General features: G+C 37.4%; 1 protein-coding gene across 1 annotated transcript in view; it reads right to left on the bottom strand.

The window, feature by feature from the left end:
• Positions 1-5,217: 5,217 nt before the first annotated feature.
• Positions 5,218-12,612, bottom strand: part of PHF2 (PHD finger protein 2) — a 187,461-nt gene continuing 180,066 nt past the window's right edge. Inside the window, 1 exon segment of the mRNA XM_072420977.1 lies at positions 5,218-12,034. Within this exon segment, the coding sequence (XP_072277078.1) occupies positions 11,946-12,034 (89 nt within the window). The 3' untranslated portion in view covers positions 5,218-11,945.

The following is a 12,612-nucleotide window of genomic DNA, read 5'->3' as shown; positions in this document are numbered from 1 at the left end:
CTGCACATCTGATACATCCAGTTTTTTTTTTCAAAACCTTTGATGCCAGCAAACATACAGGTAAGATGCATCACCATCAGCCCATGCCTTTCTTTCTCTCCTTCCATGCAATGATGAAGAACCTAGGTGGGGCGAAACACGTCAAACGTGGATTGACATGGGCTTGTACATCTACTGACAGCTTAACAAAGTTAACTGATAAAAATATAGCTATGCTGCTTCCTTAGTAATGGATAACTTGAATGATTGACCTTGTAAGAGCGGGATTGACCCTTCAAGGTTATACACAGTAAGGTATGGAGAACTATAGTAAATGTTACATGTCAGTGGTCCCCAACCTTTTGGACGTTATGGACCACTAAATTTTTGGACTCCAGACTGCGCATTCACGGGGAGCTGGGTGTCACTCAAAGTACCAGAACGTGCCCACTCTCCCATCGTAGGTCTGAGCCTAAATCACAACTCGCCCACCACCCTGAACGTGCGATGAAAAGGGGAGACATGACACGCACCACAGGACCACGGACTACAGGTTGGGGACCGCTAGTCTCCGGGCTATCGCAGCCCAACTGTCAGACAGACCGAGGCATGGGGACCCCAGTTCTACGCTGTTTCTACTTAGTCCATTAATTTAGATTATTATCAATGTATACACCAATAAAAACCTTCAGTATTAAAGAGTAATAAAAATTATTAATAAATAAATAATAATAATAATAATAATAATAAATAGTAATAAAAATAAAATAAAAATATCATTATTATTGTCAAACTACTTACAAATAATATGTGCACTATGCACATATTTTGATATTCTCCAAAGAGCTGCAGGCTTCCAATACCATGGCTCAAAGCATATTGCTTTGACTTCATGGAGGTGCCAACCCTTTCCACTTTTTCCAAAACATATCTGATTTCCAAAATGTCCTAGCCTTGAAATAATGATTTTGATACCATTTACTGTTGAAAAAGTGTGAAAGGTTACAAAATTTAGCAATTATTTTCTTTGCAGTGCTTTCTTGCGTAAATCTACGTTAAGTGCAATTCCACCAGTCATCCAATTCCTTGATTTCCAATAAAAGACACTGACAGCAGGTTTTATTAACATTTTACTGGTAAAAGTGGGCAAAGGTGAAGGATTTTATTATATATTTTGAGCTAAAAAGTTATTGTTTATATATTATTGAATCTTGGTGTGCGTTCTGTATCTTTTCTAGGTCCATCGAATAATTCAGCTTAAAACAACTTCTGTACTTTTCCTATGAGCAGGAACTTCCTGTAATATAGACCAGAACATCTCTCCTTGTGCAGTATAACTGGTCTTGTATCTGCCCACCTCCTGAAAGTTTTGTCTGGGTCATTTAGGGCAGTGGTTATGGATCCTTTGTGAGTATTAACAAATAATTTTAAATTAGTATTTTTTTCTATTTCTATTACAAAATAAAATGATATTTAGATATTTTGTTCAATAAAACATTTCCTCTTTGGGCTGCCCACACAAACAAAATACTGGTAATACCAGCAGAATTCTGTACAAAAAAGTTTCTATAATGTCATAACAATTTTATTCACTTATGAACTAAAAACGATAGCATGTTCACAAAATTCAACCATGCCAGATTGAATTAGAAAAGCCAGAAAATTAGAATGATGCTTCCAGATATATGAAATAGAAATGTATTACATATAATTATCCTGAGATATAAAGTCAGTCAAATTTGCCCAATGCTAAGCAGACCAAGGGCTCTATTTAAAAAAGAGGGAATCAGACATTCCCTCAACATTCTCTTTTGGGAATCTTTCAGGTCCAAATGTTTCAATTAGGGATGAGCGAAAATGCCTCTGACATTCTCACCAAAATTTCCTAGAACTTCCGATGAGTCAGCGAAATTTCGGCTAACCGATTTCGGGGACCCATCGAAAGATGTGCGTGATCCCCGGGCACTAGAGGTTAAATGAGGACAAGCCCTCATTTAACCTCTAGTACCCAGGGATCGCGCACAGGAGGATTCCCACCTGGTATCTGGCAGTACTCCTCCTGTCAGTGTGAGTCCCGTGGCTGTGCTTATCAATAAAGGATCACAGTATGATTCCCACGGCTGCATTCATTCATGATGAGCACAGCCGCGGGACTCCTGTGTTCTTGGATAGAGAATCTGTATCCAAGAACACATACCACAGGACAGCTCCGCTCCTGACTGCTCTTGCAGGTCCCAAAAAATTTGATCTTGACGGCCCAATTTACACAGGCCATTCTCGCTTACATGTTTTGTAAGCTAGAACAGCCTGATTCACCGTGAGATCGAATTTTAAAATTTCGCTCGCTCATCCCTAGTTTTAATGGCAGTAATTAAATCATTCTCAATGCTTGAGATAATGTCAGATTCCCTGTTTTATAATATTAGACACCCAAATATTCCAAAGGAACAGATTGCAAGACTTCTGTGGTATGTTTTAGTTGCCATTAGTGTAAAGTAACCAATCAGTTTGCACTTTTCTAATCCTAAACCTAAATCTGGCTACACACACTACAATAGATTGTATAATGATGATGGAATCTGTTTTGGATCTAACAACAAATATGTAATGTGAAAGCACACCAAAACAATACATTTAGGGCTATCAAATGTATTTTAATGGATACATAGCTGGATGAAATTATGTTATTTTATATTTGCCTGGAGTTTGGTAATTATAATAAAATACACATGACATTATATTTTATTGATATAGAATTATATTAATTCATAAATAATAGAATTTGTATTGTTAGTCCAGAGCCCAAGTAACTGAAATGCTGTACTGCACAGCCCATACATTAGGACTGATGGCCAACGTAATAAAAAAATATATCCCTAAACATCAGAGCAGGGGCATATCGCCAGAAAATATCCATCTTGGCAGATTTTATTATTCGATTCTCAACTCTCCAACTAGAAATCAGTATTGTATATTAAAGATAATTTAAGATAAACAATATAACTGCATTTTCTATTATTAGGTTAATATGTAAAATATAATGACTTCTTTGTTCTTGTGGCGCTCATTTATCTGTATGACGGCTTACGGCATAGACTGAACCAAGTGTTCCACATATTCATGTTCATGCAAGTCTGGCAACTATGATGTAACTGATGTATTTGGAATTTTAGGATGCAGATCTCTAGTAAAACACCTGCAGGTCTGGAGCTCCATCTAGTGCCCACTCAAAAATATTAATTCGAAAATAAAAATGGACATTTCCATCCAGATCCCAAGTGCATTTTGTCTAAAATGTATTGCATACAGTAATATAGAGGTAAAAACACACAAAAGTGTTTGTATCAATTTCCCAGAAACAAACAAACGGACCAGTTTCTCTAAAATGTATTTTTTAGGGTGGACACTGAAGGAATGTAACACTGTTTGTGCCTCAGGGGCTTCAGTAGAAGGTTCTGTTGTTATAATGACATTATAATGTCAAGTCTCTGTACCCAAAATAAAGCTCCTTCTGATTAAATGGCCCTCAAGATTTATTTATTGATTTATTAAAGCTCTTCAAGTCTGGGGAGGATACACTTTCATCAGTGAAGCTGGGTGATCCAGAAAACCTGGAATGGATTTCCTTCATTTGCTATTTGTTAGCAAAAGTTTTCAATCCTGGACCACATTCCTTTCAGGTCTTTGGATCACCCAGGTTCACTGACAAAAGTGTATCCTCTCCATCCTTCCGAGACGTTCTACTTCCAGTGCTAAAATTCAGTCCTTCTGCCTACCTGGTTACAAAGCTTAACCTAATCTTAAACTCCTCATTCAGTGTCAAAACATTAGACCTACCCCAAACCTAAGCCCTCCAGGTAACTGCCTAACCTTAACCTTTCAGGTAGGGCAGTTAGGACAAGCCAACTTATGATATTACACAGTAAAATGCTTACAGTAAACCTATGGCCAGGCCATGAGAAGATTTAAAACAAACCCTTACTGATCTCTGTAGCTGCACTCAGGAGCAATTCATCCTCAGAATTCATAGTAGAATCATTCTTGCCAGCTCCGCTTTCCTAAAAAATACTTGGTCTGGGGTTACAATAAAAAAAGTATGTGCAGTGGTCAATGCAAAAATGGAGCTAAGCTACTAAGAGAATTACCTAAAGGACTTCACAATCAGGTTTGTGAACTTTGAGGATGAACTGTACCACAGTGCCTGATGCTACTCAGTGAGGATTTGTTAAATCCAAACAACATACAGCAATTTAGGCTTTTTTAGAAATCATCAGTAGTGTACAGAAACCATGGCTTCTATGGACCAGAGTTCAAGCCCAAAGGACAGTATTCAGTTTATGGTGAGATGTCTTGTTGGGTTGAAGAGACATAAAGATTTGTTTTTTATGGTTCCACCCACTGTCCTGAAATTAGGAATAATCCTTCTTATTTTGGGATATGTTTAGAAATGAAACATGTGAATACCTTTATAGTTCTTTGTACTGATTCGTTTGTGGAAGGTGGGGGGGGGTGGGGGAGGGGGACTTTTTCAATCCTTTAGTCACTTCTCACCATAACCTGAACAGTTTATAAATCAGCGATGAGTTTAGAATGTATCTAGACCTTTTCACAGATATAATTAGTGAATGCGATAGTTCATCCTTCTGATTACTGTATGAGAAGTAGTGATTGGGCACCAGGTGTAATTTCCTGGCTCTTGTTTAACATTGCAGGATGTCTTCTGAATATTTATTGCTATAACTGATGGGGTATTGCATTCTAGAATACTCATTTGCAGTTTTTGTATGCTGAATTACTGGAAAACGTGTAAATAGCTATGTATTAAACGACTTTACAGTTTTTAAAATAAAAAAATAACCTTATAAAATATAAAAACAATAAGGTCTGACTCCAAACTGCCTAACTCCCATCTAAACATTTAAAGATGTAGAATTGGCCACTTTCAACATCCACACATTCCAGGACCCATTAGGCTAGGTTCAGCCAGCAGTGGCGACATGCAATGCCAGCCTCCCAGCCTCCTGCACCGCTGTACTTCTTAACCAGCGTTTGCACCTTTCACAGTGAGCATTACTGACCTGCTGCCATATTCATTCTCTATTGGGCCGTCTTTCGTGAGACGCTATGAGGATGCGGTTCAGTGGTGTGAGGAACCTCAGCACAACTTCACTGTCAGTGTGAACATAACCCTACTCGGATAATCCAGAGATAAGAGATGCATGAAAAAACACAGACACATTTGTATACAAAACCTGAAATAATTTACTTCTTTTAAACTTTGATCTAAGTTTACTTAGATTTCAGTGACTTAATACAAGAGCATTTTGATTTAATTTTGTAAATAAAACACTGTAATAGCCACAATAAACTTCATTAAAAATGTACATGATGCAAAAATAAAAATAACCAATAATAAAAAAACAAAAAAAAAACAAAAAAAAAAACAGCATGAAGGGGGGAGGTTATACACTATTATATAGATGCTGAGCAAGGACAATACACAATGTCTAAGGAAGCTTTCTGCAGAACTCTGGGACCCTATTACGCAGACATTCCTGGACCTCCTTCCCAAGGGGGTGAGGCACCTGTAGCGTGTCGATAATCCTTTAAGTTAATAAGGCCGCCATTGTTTTGCGTAGCTGGATTTTCATAGACATAACATCCGGGTAAATGTGTATATAAACAAATTCATACGAAATGTACAAGTATAAAAGATTACAAACATTAATAAATTATTACATCATCACAAAACACAGAACACTTCACAAGGTGCTATTAAAATAACTGCATCATCTTTTCATAGTACAAGAATTCAAACAAGGAGCTGGTATATCTTTTGAAGGCCAGACTTCAAACTATCTGCTTTTTTTACATTTTTTTTTTTTAATATTTGACAATCTTTTATGGCTGCACAAATAAATTTGATTTTCAGGCAATTTTTTTTAATTCTCCTTTCCCAGTCGCAACAACAACAACAACAAAAAAATAGGAGTATACACAACCTAAAAATAAAAATTTTATTTTTTATACTTAGTAGATTTCTAAATGCAAATGAAGTTTTCTCTAGAAAAAAAAGTAAAGTTCTAAAAGGTATTTGATCTCGTAGAAAAAAAAGTATTTAAAAAGCTATTTACAAGCTATATTCTATGAAAAAATATGCCTCAGCGAACATATAACAAAAGAAACATGAAAGGTGGGATTGACTAAAGAATAATGGGGTTTCTTTTAAGTGTCGAAGTGCAGACAAACCATTCCTATGCTAATTGCTGGAATCATACGAATCCAGAATAAATATCAGAATGTGACACCTTCTTATATATGCAATACTAGGCTTTTCTAGCCACAACTATTCTGAAAAATGATTTTATGGTGAACGTCTATGGTTGATTGAGCACCAGTTGAATTTTCTATTGAACATTCTGGTATGGGTTGCTGTAAAGCATGGGCATTGGAATGGGGGAATATGGCAGTTTTAATGTTACACTGAGAGACTTAAAAATGACATGAAAAAGAAATGTCTAACAACCAACATAAATGTATTTATTAGTGGATAATATTTGCTTGAAGTAGACATTACATATTGCCAGGGGTTTGAATATATATTGGGCTTTCTTTAATAATTACGGTGAAAACGACAATATTATGCAGGCATGTACAACATCCAATGAGAACTTGGTGTTCAGTGGTCAAAAAAGCTGCTAAATGCTGATATATTATTGGCTGTTGGATGGTGTGGATGACTGTAAAAACTGTGTAGGACTCTTGTTCCACATGTGCATAGTATAAAGACTGGATGAATAACAGAGAACATGCTCGTAGCCGGCCATATTGTCCTTTTAATTGATGTTTGGACTGGTCAGGCCCCTAGCATTAATTGGCTTTAATGGGGTTAGCTATGATCACCAACTTGCAGTAGCCCATAGCAAGCAATTAAAATCAGTTTTCATTAGCATGACTGTAATAAACTGTATACAGTTTGTGTCTGGGTGGCTGCAGAGGTTTGTTGAGTGCAATATGCTGTTAGATAAAGCAGCACATTTATCTGGAGCTACAATGGTGCATACAAAGGATCAACCAAAAATGCATCATCGGCAATACTGATTATTTGCTAAGAAAATCTTTCCTATGTAAAGACTTAACTGTATCAAATATGACAATGGGTGCAGTTGATTACCAAGGTTAATATGATATTTTCTTTTCTAAATGTTAAATAAAAATTGCATGGAATTTAGTGGTCCCTGCTTTTTTGTAGCAACAAAAATGACTATTTTGGTACTTGGCATATTTGCACGTTGGAAAGTATAGTGGCAAGCCTAGATGGACGGGGCCAAACAGGCAGGCGGTGGATTCAGATGTTAGTCCTATGCCTTTTAAATATAATAAATGCATCTTCTCAGAGGTCCAGTGTGAGGTCCCAATTACAATAAAGCCCTAAGGGTCACAAACAGTTCTGAGGGCTTGGATTGAAACCTGTATGAATGCTAATGCTGGTAGGCCCTGCAAGACCCAGTGCCCCATAGTGTCACAATACTGATGAATACATTTCCGTAACTATAACTATACCATGGCACTGGGTAAAAGGCAGGATCCAACTACCACTGATATAAATGACCAGCTAAACATTTCCTTTGGTAGAGGGGGTAAGGGTAGGAAAAATCATCTCATACAGGGACAACGATAATAAAAAACACTCTAATTCACAAAAAAATATATATGACCCCTATAAGCTTTGTATTTGTCCCCCTAACAGATTTTTTCCCAAAATTCCTGCACAGATGGCAATGTTACCGAACAGGAAAAGAGGAGAAATCTGAAACCGGAGACAGCATTCAAAATCACCAATAATGTTCTAACCCTTGGCCACTCATTCCAAAGCTATAATAAAATACTTGTCTGGAGTTACACTTTAGGACTTTATAAAAGAATAATATTATAGTGTCTAGTGCAGAAACCAAAACCAGTGTGCAAAGAACAGTGATTCATTTTAACTGGTTGCAATGGGATATCTGCATATTGCTCTTAGAATTTCCAAAGGGCTTTTGTTAGAAATATATGTGCTATCTACTACTCAAAGCAGTAACAAACTAAGAGCCATTTACAGAAACCTTGTGCTAGATTGTGATGTTAGAAGAAAATTAAAAAATAAAAAGCGACTATTCCTGTGTATTTCAAAATTCCATTAAATGTGCACTTGCATTGGATCAAAACACTAAAAATAACCAACTTTAAATGGGATTGTTGTGTTGTGCAAGCACCTGTGTAGTTCAGTGGTCAGAAATGCCTTGTAATGTATTACTCCCCGCATGGGCGGGGCATTGTGAAAATGGGTGTGACTTTCAAAAAGTAAGGGACGACTTTTCAGATTTCATTGGTGTATGGACTAATCGGCCAGGGCTTGTACCTAAGTTCTGAAATGTTGCAAAGTAAGTCATTTGTGAAGAAAAGGTTTGATGAAAAATTGCAGTATTTAAAAACATTGAACAGATAAATAACTCATTGAACATTTTACGTCCCATATCATGGAGTAAATTCTAGTTCCCTGCAGGCATCTCAATTAACAAAGGATAGCGACAGTCTAACCAGCAAACCCACTATAACAGTGTAAACACAAGCCCATACTGTCAGAAGAAAGTATCTGCACCCTCACAGGTCTGAATCTGTAACCTATAGGTATAATGCTCTATAAATTGAAACTGTTTTTGCTGTATGCTCAGTGGCTACTTTATTAGATACACCTACTCTTTAGGGCAAAAGCCAAATAGCGAATCACAAAGATACATGAAGATATGGTCAGAAGGCTTGGCTGTTGTCCATAAGAGATAGGATGGGGATGACAAATCCATCTAAGCAACACTGATAGCATAAGTTTTGTTGGACATGATGGGCCTGATTTATTAAAGCTCTCCAAGGCTGGAGAGGATACACTTTCATCAGTGAGGTTGGGTGATCCAGCAAACCTGGAATAGATCTGCTTCAGGATTGAAACCTTTGCTAACAAATAGCAAATGACTTTAAAGAAATCCATTCCAGGTTTGCTGGATCACCCAGCTTCACAGATAAAAGTGTATCATCTCCAGCCTTGCAGAGCTTTAAAAAATCAGACCCAATGACTGCAGCATCCCAGAGATAACAACAGAGTGGAGAAGGGAGTCACAGGATGCTAAATATGCCAAGTAGATGGGCTTCAGGTATAGAAAACCATTGCAGATCCCAGCTAAGGGGCGCAAAGTCAACCAAACTGGATAAATGAAGACTGAAACACTATAGCCTGGTCTGACCAGGCCTCATATTTTGAATGTAGGAAGCAAAGGGTTAGAATTTGGTGTACAATGTAAAGGTCCATTGATTTCTCTAGTGTTATATTAATTATTCCGGCTTATGGTGGTATATCAGTGTGGGAATGTATCATGTGGAACTGACCACATGAACCTCCTTATGGATACTGTACAGGTGCACTGATTAAAGTGGCCACTGAGAGTATATTTAGGTGAATATTTGCAGACAATGAATGCAATAATAGGTTCTGGTGAATTGCCTAAACAAAAATGTCAACTACAAAATAATAATTAAACAATAGGGCTCTTAGCATTTTTTATCAAAATTATGTTGACATTGCCATAACAATTAATCAGGTTCTCTTCATCCAGTGCAATATGGGGGAGTCTGACAGGTCGATATAGGTAATAGGAGTTTTTCAATGACATGATAGAAGACATGTTGACAAGTAAAGCTTGATATGGCCTCTATATCACACGGGGCAACATATATGTAACAAATACTCCTTGGCATAAACTTCTAACAGGAAAAAAACAATGTCAATAAATTATCAATGATGATGAACTATGGATGATAAAGGGAACCAGGTTAAAACTTTTTTGCACATGTAGGAATTGTTAAATCCATTGGTCTCAAATTCGTCATAGGTTCAAAGCAAAAACCCTTTTTTCCTCACATACATGTGCTTTAAAGTCATGTCCCATGATGCTTTTTCCTGTATGCTGTCTGCTACATGTTCCAAAAAAAAAAAAAATTAATGACAATCTAAAACAAAGTAAGTGCATTGTGGACACCTGTGAATGGGGTTGATAAAATGGGTTATTGCTTTTAAACCATTGAGAGTTTGCTTAATGTTTAAGACTGACCAATAAAACACAACATATCTCAGATATTCCCTTTAAATATTGCTATTTCTTTTTTTTGAAAAAGGAGTAAATGAGGAGTCAAATGGTTTGTCCTAGATTTAAGGCCAGCCAATAAATGGTACATGCAGGAGAGTAACACTATACAAATTTGTTTGTACAATGTCCCCTTCCACACAGGAGGATGTAAATACTCTGGAATCTCGTGTGTGCACATTGTAGAATAGTAGGTGATTTTTTTGTTTGTACCCATAAGAAACAAAAATAAATGTCCAACAACAGTTGAAGGGTCAGTCTTTCCTATAAGCTGTTATTGAATTTTTTGTCAGCCTTTGGGCATTGAAATCATCTGCCAGTTTCTTGGACCTCTCAGGGACTTATGAGATGTCTATGCTTGAGATTCTGTGTATGTATTGCCGTGGCCATTGTGATGGGGGTCAAGTGCTCCCTGCTTGATTAATTTATTTTTTAATATGGAAAATTCAAAAGGAGGTAGTGGAAAACCCAAGAGTATCCAAACTTTTTAGGAAGCCAGGGGCTAACTTAGCCTACCAGGCCTATCAGTAATTGAATGTCTAAGACATATAGGTAGCCAAAAAGCTAATTCAGCCTACCAGGCCCATCACTGTTACAATATCCAAAACATATGGGAAGCCAGTGGCTGATTCAGCCTACAAGCCCATCAATGTTAAGATATCAGGACATATAGTAAGTCAAGGGTTGACCCTGCTAAGCACGCCCATAAATTGTAAGGATACATATCACATTTTAGTGGACTGACCTTAGTGGCATCCAAAACCCCTCTTTAAGCGCAATGAATCACACTTCTTAGTGATTTTCTCTTTTGGCTTACAGTAGTAAAACACTCCCATAAAGTTCCCCAGTTTGTTTCACTTGCAACAGTGGTGTCACAAGTGGATTCCTCATAAGGTAGAATAGATGACTTGGAAGGCCAGCTGTAAGAAAGCTAAACTTTCTCATCGACCTTGTAAAAGATTACAAAGACTTCAACTTCCACAGGGAAAATGGAGATTTAGAGTTTCTGATAAAAGAAGCTGGCAGATGATTAAAGTCAATAAAACCAAGTCAAAACCCAGATATCTGTTGACTGCAGTTGACCTTTAGGAATTACAGGCTCCTCACATCCTAGATAAACTGGGCCCTTTACAACCTCATGGACTGCTACATAACAGTGGTTGTACTCTTGGGTACTCATATTTTTTATGGTCCCCAGTAGGTAAGAGATCAAATGCATTACTACTGAAAGAGTCTAGGGGTAAAGCTTTGCTTGTAGGCTTATAAACCAGCACATCACCAATCAAAGTTACAAACGGATAATACAAATACAACGCACACACACATTTCCTACACATGGCGTGGCAGCAGAACGAGTGATATGATTCCTGACCAGAGTGTTGCACAAGACGTCATGCTGTGAACAAGGCCTTGAAAAGAAAACAAATGAAGCAATGCATTTTGTGTTCCTCTCACTGACTGCGTTGTGAAATAGGTTCTTTCCTAGGACTGGAATGATCCTTTTTTTTTTTGTTTGTTTTTTTTTTTTTTTTGTTTTCTTCTTTCCTGCAAACTAGTCACTCTCAGCAATTTGAGAAAGGACATTATTATTATTAAAAAATATTAGCAGTATTCTGTACACCTCAACTGCTGGAAGTTAAAAAGAATTACTAAAGTGGTGGCAGGAAGGTAGAGCAGGGTGGGTTCCTCCAACAATATCTGCAGAGTGCCACTGCAGTCCTGCAAGAGTTCAAGGTTTAGTGTCAGCTTGCGGGGTCCACGAGCCGCAAAAAAAGTCTGTCTTAGCAAACACTAAAGGAGAAGCTTTCCGTTTCGATGGATTTTCAGGATCTTCCCAAGCCTCTGCTTAGCTGTTGCCATGCCTTTTTTTGTACGTTTACCTGAAATGAGAGTACAAAATAACTTTAAGTTTTTGAAACTTTTAATTAACTTTTATTTAATTTATTTAATGGGGCCTCCAGAAATGTCACCATTTGTTTGTTTAAATATTCAGATCCTAGGAGTAGTAAAGTCTTGGACAATAAACATTTGCAATGCCACCCAATGCTGGGGTATTTCCTACACTGATGAAGCAACTTGAAAACAGTAATATCTTTGGACACACTAATGTGTTTTTGCAATGCATAGTATGGTACCTGTCTGATTTATTAAAGCTCTCTTAGGCTGGACAGGGTACACTTTCACCAGTGAAGCTGGGTGATCCAGCAAACCTGGAATGGATTTCTTCAAAGTAATTTACTGTTTGCTATAAATGTTTTGAATCCTGGACCAGATCCATTCCAGGTTTGCTGGATCACCCAGCTTCACTGATGAAAGTGTATCCACTTCTGCCTTGGATAGTTTTAATAAATCAGGCCCAAAGTGTTTTGTGGTCAATGTATTGTGAACAGCACCCTAACACACTGTGCAGTAAAGCAGAACACCACAACACATACTTCACATTGCAGGACACTGCTTG

This window comes from Pyxicephalus adspersus, chromosome 8 (assembly GCF_032062135.1).
Source record: "Pyxicephalus adspersus chromosome 8, UCB_Pads_2.0, whole genome shotgun sequence".
In the NCBI taxonomy this organism is placed as follows: domain Eukaryota; kingdom Metazoa; phylum Chordata; class Amphibia; order Anura; family Pyxicephalidae; genus Pyxicephalus; species Pyxicephalus adspersus.
Note: the sequence above shows the minus strand (reverse complement) of the source record. Positions and strands in the feature narration are given on the sequence as shown.